Source organism: Scyliorhinus canicula, chromosome 8 (assembly GCF_902713615.1).
Source record: "Scyliorhinus canicula chromosome 8, sScyCan1.1, whole genome shotgun sequence".
Taxonomy (NCBI): Eukaryota; Metazoa; Chordata; class Chondrichthyes; order Carcharhiniformes; family Scyliorhinidae; genus Scyliorhinus; species Scyliorhinus canicula.
In genome coordinates this window covers 83,406,540-83,422,921 of record NC_052153.1, presented here as the reverse complement: position 1 = coordinate 83,422,921, position 16,382 = coordinate 83,406,540, and the positions used below count along the sequence as shown (strand labels likewise).

General features: G+C 46.4%; 1 protein-coding gene across 3 annotated transcripts in view; it reads left to right on the top strand.

Moving 5' to 3' along the window:
- The first annotated feature begins 12,448 nt into the window (after window positions 1–12,448).
- ntrk2a (neurotrophic tyrosine kinase, receptor, type 2a) overlaps window positions 12,449–16,382 on the top strand; it is a 309,915-nt gene continuing 305,981 nt past the window's right edge. For 2 of the 3 annotated variants that reach the window (XM_038804846.1, XM_038804847.1), the window contains exon 1: window positions 12,451–13,138. In XM_038804846.1, the coding sequence (XP_038660774.1) occupies window positions 12,927–13,138 (212 nt within the window). In that variant the 5' untranslated portion in view covers window positions 12,451–12,926. Of the gene's footprint in view, window positions 13,139–16,382 lie in introns of all 3 variants that reach the window. The other variant, XM_038804848.1, reaches the window with a different exon arrangement.

The window sequence follows — 16,382 nt, the reverse complement described above, 5'->3', positions numbered from 1 at the left end:
GGCCAGTGCCTGGGAAATGCCGCCGACGTTCCCAGCCATGGCCCACTGTGACTGGGCCATGCTCAGGGGTGCTGCTGCGATTTCCAGGTGGCTCTGGCACATAGTCACCTGTGAGGTGGCAACCCTGCCCTGCGCCTCCGCCAGGGCCTGCACAGAATGCCCCAGGCCTTGGACATGCTATCCATAGCCAAAACCATCGCTCCCATTGCCTCCACCGTGGACGCCACCCGTGCGTTGTTGGCCTGGGTGGCATCCATGGTCGGCACCACCTCCTGCTCCTGCACGCGGTTGGACTCCTCCAAATGCACCTGGCAGGTACTGGATGCTCACCGACAGCCTCTCATGTAGTGCCTGGCTCTGCCACTGCATTTTCACGATTGATAGGATTGTTTGGTCCAGAAGCCGGAAACCCGTCTGGACGGCAGCTAGTCCCTACAGTCGGCCTGCCCTCTAACTATCCACCCCCTCGGGAATTCCTTGCTCCACTTGCTGTACCGGATCAACTGTGTGGTGAACACCAGATAGTGTCCCAGGAACCCCTTCACTGAAGTGCCCAACTGAGGTGAGTGTCTCTGGGATGGTGAAGGGTGTTGGAGACAGCTGTGACGGGAAATCAGTGTCATCCTCCGACCCGAGCTCCGATGTGTCCTGAGTCTCGGGTGGAGGGCTGCTGTCAGGGCTGATCTTGTCGTTGCTCAGCTCACCGGGGGTGGGGGGGGGGGGGCTCCGTGTGTGGCTGCGGCTGTGGATGTGGATGGGGGACACCAGATGGAGCCACCCCAGCACCAGTAGTTCCTGCAAGATACAGGACAAGACGCATGATTAGACTGCGGGCTAGGGGGTGATGAGGGTGAGCGTGTGGGTGGGGGTGGGGAGTGGTGAGGGTGGGGTTGGTGTAGGTTGAGGGTGGTGTGAGGGTGAGGGTGGGGGTGAGGGTGGTGTGGGGGTGGTGTTGGGAGGGAGGTTGACACAGGTGTCATGAGGAAACGCAACTAAGGGGGGGTCTCACTTTCTCATCTGCGAACTCCACCCCAGTGACGTCTTTCTCCTCCGGGCCACCGACCATGTCCAGGGCCCTCTGCTCTGCCATGGTGAGGGGCCGCAGGACGGTGGCCCCCCTCCTGTCGTTTCGCCCTCTCGGTGGTTATTGGTGGCCTTTTCTAGGAGGGGGGTGTGTGCAGAAAACGACAGTGTTAGACAATCCAACGCATGCAGCATGGGTGGCGAGTAGCTGGTGGCATCAGTGGCCAGGGCACCCGCCCATGGCCGCCGGCATGGGTGCGAGCATGTGGTGTGAGCATATGGTGCAGGGTGGGGGTTTGCCCGCCCTCCAGACGGGGGGTGAAATGGGGGTTGGGTTATGCGTGTGTTGGACTGGAGCCAGGGGCACAGTGCTGCCTATTCACCCTGACCACCCCGAGGAGGTTGTGCAGTTTTTTTTGGCAATGGCAGAAACTGGCAGCCTCCTTCCCGGGCTGGGGTACAGGGTCATCCGTCACTCCTCCACAGCATCCAGGAGGGTCTCAAGCTCTGTGTCTGTGAAATGTGGGGCACGCAACTTGCTGCCATCTTGTTTACTAGGATAGTGTGTGTGGGGTTTGAAGTATGTATATGTGGCCGCAGCTTGTCAGCCTCCTGAGTGTCAGTCGCGAAACCGGTGAATCCGAAACTGTTTCTGTTTGGAATCGATTGCGTTCCACATGGCGACGGTGCTAGACCCTTAACAGTAGCTGTATCAGTCCAGGTGTGGCGCCGCTTTTGCTGTCTTGCAACTCCTCGAATTCTGTGTCGGCATCAACACTTACTCTCAGAAATGGAGAATTCCAGGGCAGCATGGTGGCACAGTGGTTAGCATTGCTGCCTCATAATAATGATAATAATCGCTTATTGCCACAAGTAGGCTTCAATGAAGTTACTGTGAAAAGCCCCTAGTCGCCGCATTCCGGCACCTGTTCGAAGAGGTTGGTACGGGAATTGAACCCGCGCTGCTGGCATTGTTCTGCATTACAAGCCAGCTATTTAGCCCACTGTGCTAAACCAGCTTCACGGCGCCGAGGTCCCAGGTTCGATCCCGGCTCTGGGTCACTGTCCGTGTGGAGTTTGCACATTCAACGTGTTTGCATGGGTTTCGGCCCCACAATCTGAAGATGTGCAGGTTAGTTAGATTGGCCGCGCTAAATTGCCCCTTAATTGGAAAAAATTAATTGGGTACTATAAATTAAAAACAAAAAGAAACGGAGAATCCCACCCATCTCTCATTTTGCTGTCCACTGTTGCTCAAGGGAGATCACTGAGACTCTGTATTCCGAGAGTGTTGAACACATTTCAGCCTCCCTGATCAGGGGAAACAAATGCAGCAAGCACATAGTTTTGTCGGGATTGCAAGCTTCCCCATGCTACAAGGGGCAATTGACTGAGCATGCATCAATTCTGAAATTAATTTCAACTGGCAGGGATTCCACTCACTCAGTTTACAGTTCATGAGTGACCATACTCGATGTGTGGGTATATAGGTCAATGCCCAGTTTCTTGTAAACAATCATGAAGCATTCATTCTGTGGCATTCCGCTCTACCTTAAACATTTGAGTCACCATTATGAAGTGGTGGGTGCTTATTGGTAACAAGGGCCATCCTTTGACAATATGGATGATAACTCTGATGTGCAACCAATGCACATGCTGGCAGCATGAGTAACACAAAAGTCATAGTACCACAAAGAAAATGGTCCAAGCGGACCATCAGGTGATTAGGCAAGGTTTCCATTGTGTGGACCACTCTGGGGAAGCCCTATGGAACCAGGCAGCATTTATGTCAAGATTTCTCCTGGTCTGTACCATGAGGGCAAAGCCTCAGCACGAGCCATACGATGGATGGATGGATGGATTTGTTTATTGCCACATGTACCGAGGTGAAAAGTGAAAAGTACCATAGAAAGCATTCTTTCTGGTTGTATCACAGCTTGGTATGGAGCCTGCTCTGCCCAAGACCGCAGGAAACTACAAAAGGTCTTGAATGTAGCCCAGTCCATCACGCAAACCAGCCTCACATCCATTGACTCTATCTATAATTCCCGCTGCCTCGGAAAGGCAGCCAGCATAATTAAGGAGCCTACGCACCCCGGACATACTCTCTTCCACCTACTTCCGTCAGGAAAAAGATACCAAAGTTTGAGGTCAAGTACCAAGCAACTCAAGAACAGCTTCTTCCTGACTACCATCAGACTTTTGAATGGACCTACCTCGTATTAAGTTGATCTTTTCTCTACACCTTGCTATAAGGGAGACTTTCCTAATATTGACTGGAAAAGATATAGTTCGAGTACATTGGATGGGTCGTTCTTTGTACAATGTGTGCAGGAGGGTTTTCTGACACAATATGTTGACAGGCCAACAAGAGGTGAGGCCACATTGGATTTGGTTTTGGGTAATGAACCAGGCCAGGTGTTAGTTCTGGAGGTAGGTGAACACTTTGGAGACAGTGACCACAATTCGGTGACCTTTATATTAGTGATGGAAAGGGATAAGTATACCCCGCAGGGCAAGAGTTATAGCTGGGGGAAGGGCAATTATGATGCCATTAGACATGACTTAGGATGTGTAGGTTGGAGAAGTAGGCTGCAAGGGTTGGGCACACTGGATATGTGGAGCTTGTTCAAGGAACAGCTATTGCGTGTTCTTGATCAGTACGTACCAGTCAGACAGGGAGGAAAGGGTAGAGCGAGGGAACCGTGGTTTACCAAAGAAGTGGAATCTCTTGTTAAGAGGAAAAAGGAGGCCTATGTGAAGATGAGGTGTGAAGTTTCAGTTGGGGCGCTTGATAGTTACAGGGAAGCGAGGAAGGATCTAAAGAGAGAGCTAAGACGAGCAAGGAGGGGACATGAGAAGTCTTTGGCAGGTAGGATCAAGGAAAACCCAAAAGCTTTCTATAGGTATGTCAGGAATAAAAGAATGACGAGGGTAAGAGTAGGGCCAGTCAAGGACAGTGGTGGGAAGTTGTGTGTGGAGGCTGAGGAGATAAGCGAGATACTAAATGAATACTTTTTGTCAGTATTCACTCAGGAAAAAGATAATATTGTGGAGGAGAATGCTGAGACCCAGGCTATTAGAATAGATGGCATTGAGGTGCGTAGGGAAGAAGTGTTGGCAATTCTGGACAAGGTGAAAATAGATAAGTCCCCGGGGCCTGATGGGATTTATCGTAGGATTCTCTGGGAAGCTAGGGAAGAGATTGCTGAGCCTTTGGCTTTGATTTTTAGGTCATCATTGGCTACAGGAATAGTGCCAGAGGACTGGAGGATAGCAAATGAGGTCCCTTTGTTCAAGAAGGGGAGTAGAGATAACCCCGGTAACTATAGGCCGGTGAGCCTAACGTCTGTGGTGGGTAAAGTCTTGGAGAGGATTATAAAAGATACGATTTATAATCATCTAGATAGGAATAATATGATTAGGGATAGTCAGCATGGTTTTGTGAAGGGTAGGTCATGCCTCACAAATCTTATCGAGTTCTTTGAGAAGGTGACTGAACAGGTAGACGAGGGTAGAGCAGTTGATGTGGTGTATATGGATTTCAGTAAAGCGTTTGATAAGGTTCCCCACAGTCGGCTATTGCAGAAAATACGGAGGCTGGGGATTGAGGGTGATTTAGAGATGTGGATCAGAAATTGGCTAGTTGAAAGAAGACAGAGAGTGGTGGTTGATGGGAAATGTTCATAATGGAGTTCAGTTAGGAGTGGCGTATCACAAGGATCTGTTCTGGGGCCGTTGCTGTTTGTCATTTTTATAAATGACCTAGAGGAGGGCGCAGAAGGATGGGTGAATAAATTTGCAGACGACACTAAAGTCGGTGGAGTTGTAGACAGTGCGGAAGGATGTTGCAGGTTACAGAGGGACATAGATAAGCTGCAGAGCTGGGCTGAGAGGTGGAAAATGGAGTTTAATGTGGAGAAGTGTGAGGTGATTCACTTTGGAAAGAATAACAGGAATGCGGAATATTTGGCTAATGGTAAAATTCTTGGTAGTGTGGATGAGCAGAGGGATCTCGGTGTCTATGTACATAGATCCCTGAAAGTTGCCACCCAGGTTGATAGGGTTGTGAAGAAGGCCTATGGTGTGTTGGCCTTTATTGGTAGAGGGATTGAGTTCCGGAGACATGAGGTCATGTTGCAGTTGTACAAAACCCTAGTACGGCCGCATTTGGAGTATTGCGTACAGTTCTGGTCGCCTCATTATAGGAAGGACGTGGAAGCTTTGGAACGGGTGCAGAGGAGATTTACCAGGATGTTGCCTGGTATGGAGGGAAAATCTTATGAGGAAAGGCTGATGGACTTGAGGTTGTTTTCGTTAGAGAGAAGAAGGTTAAGAGGTGACTTAATAGAGGCATACAAAATGATCAGAGGGTTAGATAGGGTGGACAGCGAGAGCCTTCTCCCGCGGATGGAGGTGGCTAGCACGAGGGGACATAGCCTTAAATTGAGGGGTAATAGATATAGGGCAGAGGTCAGAGGTGGGTTTTTTACGCAAAGAGTGGTGAGGCCGTGGAATGCCCTACCTGCAACAGTAGTGAACTCGCCAACATTAAGGGCATTTAAAAGTTTATTGGATAAGCATATGGATGATAAGGGCATAGTGTAGGTTAGATGGCCTTTAGTTTTTTCCATGTTGGTGCAACATCGAGGGCCGAAGGGCCTGTACTGCGCTGTATCGTTCTATGTTCTATGTTCTATAACTGTAACATTATATTCTGCAGTCTCTCCTTCATTCCTTATGTACGGTATGCATTGTTTGTACAGTATGCAAGAAACAATACTTTTCACTGTACACTAATACATGTGTGACAATAATAAATCAAATCAAATCAAATATTTTTCTGCGAGCCTCTCAACAGATCATTAAGTACATGAAATGAAACGGAAATCAAAGAAAATACATAATAGGACAACACAAGGTACACAATGTAACTACATAAGCAAAGGCATTGGATGAAGCATACAGGGGTGTAGTGTTAATGAGGTCAGTCCGTAATAGGGTCATTTAGGAGTCTGGTAACAGCGGGGAAGAAGCTGTTTTTGAGTCTGTTCTCAGACTTCTGTATCTCCTGCCTGATGGAAGAAGTTGGAAAAGTGAGTAAGCCGGGTGGGAGGGGTTCTGTGATCATGCTACCCGCTTTCCCCAGGCAGCGGAGGTGTGGACAGAGTCAATGGATGGGAGGCAGGTTTGTGTGATGGACTAGGCTGTTTCACGACTCTGAAGTTTCTTGCGGTCCTGGGGCGAGCAGTTGCCATACCAGGCTGTGATGCAGCCAGATAGGATGCTTTCTATGGTGAATCTGTAAAAGTTGGGAGGAGTTAATGTCGACATGCCGAATTTTCTTAGTTTCCTGAGGAAGTATAGACGCTGTTGTGCTTTCTCGGTGGTAGCGTTGACGTGGGTGGACGAGGACAGATTTTTAGCGATGTGCACCCCTAGGAATTTGAAAGTGCTAACCATCTCCACTTCGGCCCATACAGTGCCCAACCGAGGAGGAGGGAGAAGAGAAGGAAGAAGAAGAGAAGACAAAAGAGGAGGAAGAAGAGCAAGAGTGGAGACAACCAAAACAGGCTCTCTCTGGCCTGGCTGTCCCTGATGTCTTGTCTCCCTTCTTACATATAGATGTGCTGTCAGCTACTTGACAGTCCTCTGACACAACACCTTTTTCTAATGAATTATTAATTATGTGTAATATCGCCTATGCTGTCACTTGAAAAATGAAAATCGCTTATTGTCACGAGTAGGCTTCAATGAAGTTACTGTGAAAATCCCCTAGTCGCCACATTCCGGCGCTTGTCCGGGGAGGCTGGTACACTTCTCTATATTCCTTTAAAATGCATGAATGCAAATTAATCAAAGTAGGGATTTTACCATCTTTGTATTTGGTTGGATTCCATAGAATCCCGACAGTGCAGAAGGAGGTCATTCGGCCCATTGAGTCAGCACTAACCCTCTGAAAGAGCACTCTACCTAGACCCACTCCCCCACCCTACCCCATAACCCCACACATTGATCATGGCCAACCCACCTAACCGGCACATCTTTGGACTATGTAATACCTTTCCTCTTTTTATTTTGAAATGTAGTTGTATAATTTCTAATCTCACCTTCCAATATCATGTCCACCTGAACTGTTTTCTGAGTAGATACTAGAGCCAAATAATGATTTACTATTTCTCCCAGTTACCTTCTTTTTGAGGTCCCTTGGAAAAGCTGGCTATGCTCGATTTAAGCATCCTGTTGAGTTGAATACCCTCAGGTATTAAACTTGTACATGTAGGTCCAGGTAGTGACAATTCCATGTTGGGCTCACACTCAGCTACAGGGAGCTTCAAGTCACTGAATCTACCAGTCAGAGTACAAACATGCACTCCATTTTGGTAGCTGCCAGATGGCCAGGTATTTGGATCTTCCTCAGATCTACTGAAAGCAGTTCCAGTGGTACTGAATTGTACTCAAATGGCCAGCTATTTATTATTAGGATAAGACTAAATACCTTTATTTGAATAATATTTCATTGTCAAAGAATTTGAGTTTGCCGAGGACAAGAACTTTCATTTATAAAATTTCCTCAGTAATAGTAAAACCTCTCTAGTCATTTCACACAGCATTAGCAAACAAAATGTTTCATTGCCACATAAGGATGCATAGGCCAGACCTCGGAAAGCATGGTCAAAGAGTGTGTTAAAGGAGAGAAGACAGGCAGAGAGGCAGGGATTGAGAGAGTGAATTCCAGAATGTAGGGCCTCAGCTTGATACAAGTCAGTGAGCTCAGTGTGGAAGGATGAGCAGGACACTAGCAGCAGAGTTTTGGGTGGGCTGAAGTTTATGTTGGAAGATGGGAAGCCTGCCAGGGGGAATTCGGAGTCCTGTGTGCAAGTAGCAAAGGCGTAGACAGGGATTTCAAGAGCAGCTGGGGCAGGGCAGAGCTGGGCGGTGTTGTCATAGGTTTATCAATATCTCGGAGTTCCGAATATCTTCCCCATGCTGTCTCAGAAAAGCCTATTTTGTTTTATGTTTTGGTCCAGTCGATAGATTTTTGCGGTGTATGGTTTGAGAGCCAACCCATCTGTCATCCTTTCTCTCCTGGAGAAAAATCACTGTTAACGCCAAGGGACAACTGGAGGGGTAATAGAGGATCCGGAGATAAATCAAAATAGATCACACCGCCTAATCTTGGGATGGCACTCCGCACACCCCACAGCAAGATGTGTGGGATTGCGGACAATCTTACTGACACACCTTTTAACCTCAACCTGTTACATTTTACTGAAAATGTATGTATTTATTCACTTGGTGCCTTGTTGAGCTATTCGATATTTTGCATCGCGGCTTCTCTTTGATGCGGTCAGAACCCCAGTCCCTCACCTTGTGTCCCTCTTGGTTTGTGTCATTTCAATCGTGCAATTCCTTCCTTGCGGTCCTCACGTCGCCTCTTCCCCAGGCAAGTGATACCCCGATACAAACACCTTAAAATCATTTCCTCTTTGCATTTGAGTTGGTATCTGGACCTTACAAAACTCTTATGAAAACTGCTGAAATCGCCTTGCACATTTGCAAGCCTTTTGATTGATTTTTGTAATAATAATCGTTCCCTTGCGGTTTTAAAAATGCAAAACACAATTAATTGACTTCTGCACGTTTTTCCCCTCCCCCCTCTATTTTCAATCTTTTGTTGGACCATATTTCATATTTGGTCTACGAAATTGCAGCTTGGACTACTGCTTAAAGCATATTTTTCAGTGGGGTTCAGGGAAAAGCTCAGAAAGATGTACCGCAGACAGCAGCAGCCGATCGGGGCTGCGGTGGGGGTTATTTTTGGAAGCTGCAGTTGCACCCTTGTCCAGTAGGTGTCAGACCAGCTCGCGAGACGGCGGGACTGGGGAAGAGCTTGTTTGTTGGATTGCTGCAAAGTGCGAAATCACTGCGGGGAAATTCACTGGGAGTTACGTGTGTGTGTGTGTGAGAGAGAGAGAGACGGCGTTGTGGGGGTGGTGGTGGAGAGACAAACAGAGGCAATTAGACACAGTGGGGGCAGAGAGGGGTAACACGTTTTGCATTCGTGTTATTATTAACCATCTGAACATTGGCGGATTTTGTGTAGACAATGAAAATGCATTTCCTGTTTCAATAAAAAATCAGTGTGAGAGTGCTGTTGCCACCAGGAGCAATGCAAGGACGTGAGCTCTTTAAGATTATTTTTCGTATTATCTGCACAGACCTTGGGGGGGGGGGGGGGGGGGGTGGGTAAAGAATAACTGTTCGCGCAATAACCCAAACGCCTTTCAGACATGTTCTTTTATTAGAGACCATTTAAAAGTCAATGAGCTAAATGTAGGAATTCGATCGCGCCGCTATGTGAATTCGTGCTATCATTTCGACTGCTGCTGTAATTCAATATCTTCGTGTAATATTAGCAGTTTGGGCAATTTGACTGCCTCTTATCTATATCGTATATTGTGATGTCCGTGACAGACTCAAGTGCTGCAGTACAACAATTAATACACAGTTATATATATACGCAGATCCAGATGTGGACGCACAGTACACATACGCACACATCTATATGTATAGGCATACAGATATGAGCATATAGATACACACGCATATGTACATATTATTCGGATATGAACACATATATAGACACACACATATATATATTTACATATACATCTACATATGAACACGTAGATACACATATTTATATATTTTATTTATATTAGGTATACACACATCTAGATATGAATACATATATATTTAGTGCACATCTACATATGAACATGTAGATACACACGTGCACACATATATTATATATATGGATGTTTGCTTATAAATATATATACACACACACATCCATATATGAACACATAGACCCCCCACATGTATTATGCATACAGACATCCAGATATGAACACAGAGATACACAGACACATGCAGATATGTACACATCCACACACATATATAGGCATCCAGATATGGACACACACATATATATATATATACAACCAGATATGAAGACATAGATGATATATGAAGATATGGACACACACAGAAATATAGGAATCCGTGAACACATGGATACACACACACCTATATATACATCTAGATATGAACACAGGGATACACACCCACAATATATAAGTATATTCAGATAGTAAAGCTGCCATAGTTCCAAATGACTGGAGGCTGTTTTTCCCTTTGAACATCACACCTCAGAAAGGGTTGAGAAAGCGACCTTCATGAATAACCTCAGCCGGTTAACTGGAACTGAACTCGCGTTATTGACCTTGCTGTGCATCACAAACCAGCTGCTCAGCCAAATGAGCTAAACTTCCAGATATGAACACAGGGATACACACATCTATATACATCCAGATATGAGCACATAGATATACACACACTTATATATACACATCCAGATATGTACACACATCCAGATATGAACACAGGAATGCACACACACACCTATATTTAAATATACACATCTTGATATGAACACAGGGATACACAACCGCACATATATATATAAACAGTCACATCCAGATATGAACACAGGGATACACACACACCTATACATAAACAGTCACATCCAGATATGAACACATGAATACACACATCTATATATATATGCATCCAGATATGAACATAGGGATACACACATCTATATATATGTGCATCCAGATATGAACATGGGGTACACACACACCTATACATAAACAGTCACATCCAGATATGAGATATTAGGGGCAGCACGGTAGCATTGTGGTTAGCACAATTGCTTCAGAGCTCCAGGGTCCCAGGTTCGATTCCCGGCTTGGGTCACTCTGTGCGGAGTCTGCACATTCTCCCCGTGTGTGCGTGGGTTTCCTCTGGGTGCTCCGGTTTCCTCCTACAGTCCAAAGATGTGTAGGTTAGGTGGATTGGCCATGCTAAATTGCCTTTAGTGTCCAAAATTGCCCTTAGTGTTGAGTGGGGTTACTGGGTTATGGGGATAGGGTGGAGGTGTAGACCTTGGGTAGGGTGCTCTTTCCAAGAGCCAGTGCAGACTCGATGGGCTGAATGGCCTCCTTCTGCACTGTAAATTCTATGATTCTATGAACACAGGGATACACACATCTATATATATGTGCATCCAGATATGAACATAGGGTACACACACACCTATACATAAACAGTCACATCCAGATATGAACACAGGGACACACACACACACACCTATATATAAATATACACATCCAGATATGAACACATGAATACACACATCTATATACATGTACCTCCAGATTTGAACATACAGATACACACACCTATAGTAGTGTCGATGAGCGGGTTTTCACAGTAACTTCATTGCAGTGTTTTTGTAAGCCTACTTGTGACACTAATAAAAGATTACATATCTATGTACATGCATCCATATATGAACACTCACCTATATATAAATATACACATTCAGATATGAACAGATATACACACACACACCTATATATACACATCCAAATATGAACACGCACCTATATATAAATACACATCCAGATATGAACACAGGGATATACATTCATATGCACACACACTATCTATAAATACACAAGTCCAGATATGAACACAGGGATACACATACATATGCACACACACACACACTGCTATATATAAATACACAGGTCCAGACATGAACACAGGAATACACATCCATATGCACACACACACACTATATATAAATACACATGTCCAGATATGAACACAGGGATACACATACATATGCACACAGGTACAAATAGTTGGAGGACAGTCATATTCAAATTGGCAGGATTCCATTTAAATCTGATTTCTCCAACAGATTTGAATCGCCTTTGTTACGTGATTGCCCTGCCGATTAACATCACTTGTAAATAAGCAGCCGGTTTGTGAGTTGGTATAATGTTCAGGATTGCCTTATTGTAAACAAGGCTGGTAATTGGCACAAGGAAGTATAACGGGAGACTATAGAGACTATGTTACGGATTGCATACCCCTCACATGCAAACACCTAGCTGATTTATTACACAGTGGAATGCTCGGAGAGACGGGAGCTCAGATAAATCAGTGGGTTAGCCCGTGTGGCCCTCGAAATGTGAGCAGCGGGCTATTGTACAGGCAGGAGCAGGCAGGGCTTCCTGCCGTGTCTGGCCGGGCTGCACATCTGCACAGTCTGAGAGTCAACAAACCCCACATCCCGCCGCTTCTCACACTCTTCACTTCTCTCTCTCTCTCTCTTATAGTTGTCGGTTTTTGGTGCCCCCCCCCCCCCCCCCCGCCCAAATAAAAAACCTCCTTCATCCCCTTTCGTGCGTCAGCCCCACGTCATGTGGAACAGCTTGCCGAATTGGATGTTAAAAAATCGAATAGTTTGGTGAGAAGGTGGTTTCAGAGAGGGAGGGAGGGAGGATTAAAGAAGATCGCACACACATACACACACACACACACAGCCCCGCCAGCAGCAGCCAGTGGAGGCGAGTTAGTGGCGAGGGCTGACTGGCCACTGCGGCAGGAAGGATGCCCCACAGCCGAATGGCCACACAGTGCCTCCACCTCTCCCAGAGCCTGGCATAGGGAGCCACAGGGTTAGCTAGCGGCTTCTCTGCAGCATTGTCAACACTGGCATCGCTCCCTCTCAGACTGTATATAAATAGAGAGACAGAGAGGGCTGTTTGACAGGGAATTACAAACTGGAAGCATCGTTTCAATACCGTTTATCTGTCCATGCTGCAGATTGCAGACAGGAAGACCGCACAGTTGCTGCTCTCCCTTCTCCACCGCCGCTGCAGAGGGCTCCAGGCAGGCACCGATTTGCGTCCTTTGCTGTTCTGGCTTTCTGTCGGGGAAATTGCGTCCGAGCTGGAGTGAGGAGGAGAGGCGAGCGGAGAATGGGCTCCTTGTACCCGAGGGGCTGGGGCGGCAGGCTGAGGGAGTGTGTGCTCTGCCTGCTGCTGGGCACGGTGCTGGGCATTGGCAGCCTGGCTGCCGCCTGTCCTTCCTCCTGCAGATGTAGCAGCGCCAGGATCACCTGCACACAGCCCGGCATCGTGGCTTTCCCCGTCCTGCCCTCGGCAGCCGAGATGAAAAACATTACCGAAATGTGAGTACTGCAATGTTGTCCAATGGGACGGAGTTACACACACACACACACACCTCGGAAGCTCATTGCCAACATTGAGAGCTGCGGCTATGTTGGCGAGCGAGTTCTCAGAGAATTAGCCCAGTAAAGGCCATCGCCCTGATCAGGAGCAGCTCCCACTGTGTCTCTAACCTGTTGGGATGAGCCCTAAACTCAACACCGGGAGATAATCCCACTCCAGCACCCCCCCCCCCCCCCCCTCCTTCAATGGGAAATAGGTGGGGAAATCCCTTTCGGAATCTAATCCACAAATTTCATCTAATCTCTCCCTCCCCAGCCCAGCTAAAACATCAAAAACTACATTAGGGATGTTGAAATCTGATTCCCAACCTCATCATTTGGGACGTGGAAAGCATTCGGGCAAAAAAAACAAGATTCGGAATATGGACAAGCGCCCAATAATTTTACTCCATCTTCTCGTTAGACTCAAATTCATTCATTCATTTAAAATAAAGCGGATTATCGGCTGCATTTCTCTGCTGGGTAATTGGGACTGGGAAAATGTCGCACTCGGAGCCCAGTAGAGAATCCCAGCAGGTGCCAGCAGCAATGTGCGGGTTTGGATGTGAATGTTTGATGCTGAGAGATCTCCGGGACTTGCAGCTTTCAATGCAATTCGGTTTGGATTATTTCACATTCGATGGCCCCTTGTAGAATAGAAATTGTGACTTTCCCGTCATATGTTTCACCCGCCGATATTCCCTCTGTGTCATCAGGACTATTTTCACCCGCGATCCCTAATGCACTTGTTGCACTGAAACACATCCAAACTTTACATTGTGTTCATTCCCAGTTTCATTTTCTGATGATCATTTGCGGAATTCTAATCATTCAATTTGTATCAAAGGCCTGCAGATCTCCCAAACAACCAACTCACTGCTTTCAGCTCTGCCGACTTGGTTGGCGTTAAGGGGAAACATCACTGTCGGGCAGTTAGGTACCTTTCCCAAGCATTCAAAAAGTTTCCAGGAAAGGTTCTGTTGTTGTTTGTTTACTTGCTGAAATTGAAAGTTTTCCAAGTTGACTTCCGAATCTTCAAAACGGAATGATTGCCACAGGAGCTGCTGACTGGAGGGAGTGATTCCTCATTACCGCCTTCATCCCGAGAACTGACTCACACGTCAGAGACATACCTGGAGTGCCTGTGTTAGCATCCTCCAGACCTAGCCCAAACATCTACCTATACACATCTGCACATGTCTGCTGATATCTATACACATCTGCATACATTTTCATACAACTACACACATCTACATATCTGCATGCACCGACATACATCTGCATACATTTACATCTACACACACCTACATAATTTAAATACATCTGTACACATCTGCACAAATCTACACACATCTACATACAAACTACACACATCTACACATATCTGCACATATCCGCATACAAACTAAACACATCTACACATATATACACACATCTATATATATCCCATACCAGCCTCCCCGAACAGGCGCCGGAATGTGGCAACTAGGGGCTTTTAACAGTAACTTCATTTGAAGCGTACTTGTGACAATAAGCGATTTTCATTTCATATCCACATACAACTACACACTTCTATATACAACTATACACATCTGCATACAAACTACACACATCTACACATATCCCCATATGAACTACACACATCTACACATATCCCCATATGAACTACACACATCTACACATATCCCCATATGAACTACACACATCTACACATATCTACACACATGTACGCACATCCACATACAACTACACACATCAACATGCAGCCACACACATCTGCATACAAACTACATGCATCTACACAGATCCACATACAGCTACACACATCTGCATACAAACTACACACATCTACAAACATCCACATACAGCTATACACAACTATACATATCTACACACATTTACAGACAACTACATTCACCTCACATATGTACACAACTCACTACATCTACACACATCTGCATACAACTATACACATCTACACATATCTACACACATCTGCACACACCCACATACATCTGCATTCTCCCTTCAATAGCCCCATAACCCCCATTGAAATCCTTCAATCCACCTTCCTCCACCCTCTCTTCCTCCAAACACTTTCCCTCAACTCTCTCGTCCTCCCACCTCTCTCTCCACAATCTCTCCACTGTATCCCTCCATACATTCTGTCTCCATCCTCTCTCTCTTTACACACCTCTTCCTTCATACAGTATCCCGCCACACACACTCTTCCTCCACATTCTCTTTCTCCCTCCACACTCCCTCGCCACGCACCCCCTCCATGCTCTCTCCCGCCACTCTCTCCCTCCAGTTTCTCTCCTTCAACTCTCCCTTCCTCCACTGTCTCTCTCCCTTCACTCTTCCTCTCCATCCACACACTCTCCATCCACACACTCTCCCCTTCACTCTCTCTGTCTACACTCTCTCTTCACAATCTCTCTCTCCGTTCACTGACCCTCCGTGGTCTCTCCACACAGTCTCTCTATGCTCTCTCCCCACCATACTCTCTTCCTTCACAATCTCTCTCTCTCCACCCTCTCTCTCCCTCTCCAACATCTCCTTGCACACTTTCCCCCGCACTCTCCATCCATACATTCGCCACACTCTCCCTCCATTTCTCTCCACACTCTCTATCTCCATTCTGTCCCTACACTCTCCTTCCCACCACCCTCAGTCCTTGCACTCACTGTGTGACTCAGTGGGGTCAGGGTATTGCTGAACTCCCCTGCCACCGCTGCCTAGGTTCAGATGTCACACAGAGCTGACTCAGGGTCAGACACTGAGCTCAGTTACTCTGCCCATGAACATTACTGTGAGCAAATGAGCTCTGCTCTTGGTTCAGTTTCGAAATATATTTATCCATATTTATTCCCGTACCAGCCTCCCCGGACAGGCGCTGGAATGTGGCGACTAGGGGCTTTTCACAGTAACTTCATTGAAGGCGACTCGTGACAATAAGCGATTTGCATTTCATTTTCATTTTCAATACCACACATTATTTGTAAGACATCATTTTAACATTTGTTGCATCGAATGGATGGGTGATTTACATATATGTTAATCGGAGGCTCCATTGATGAAAAATCCCTTCAAATCCATTTGGGGAGAAGAAGCTCACCTCAAATCCTCAAGTTACCACTTCAACAAGGGCAGAACTCTTCATCAAATAAAAACATTTGACTGGGTACCAAAATTCATATTCATG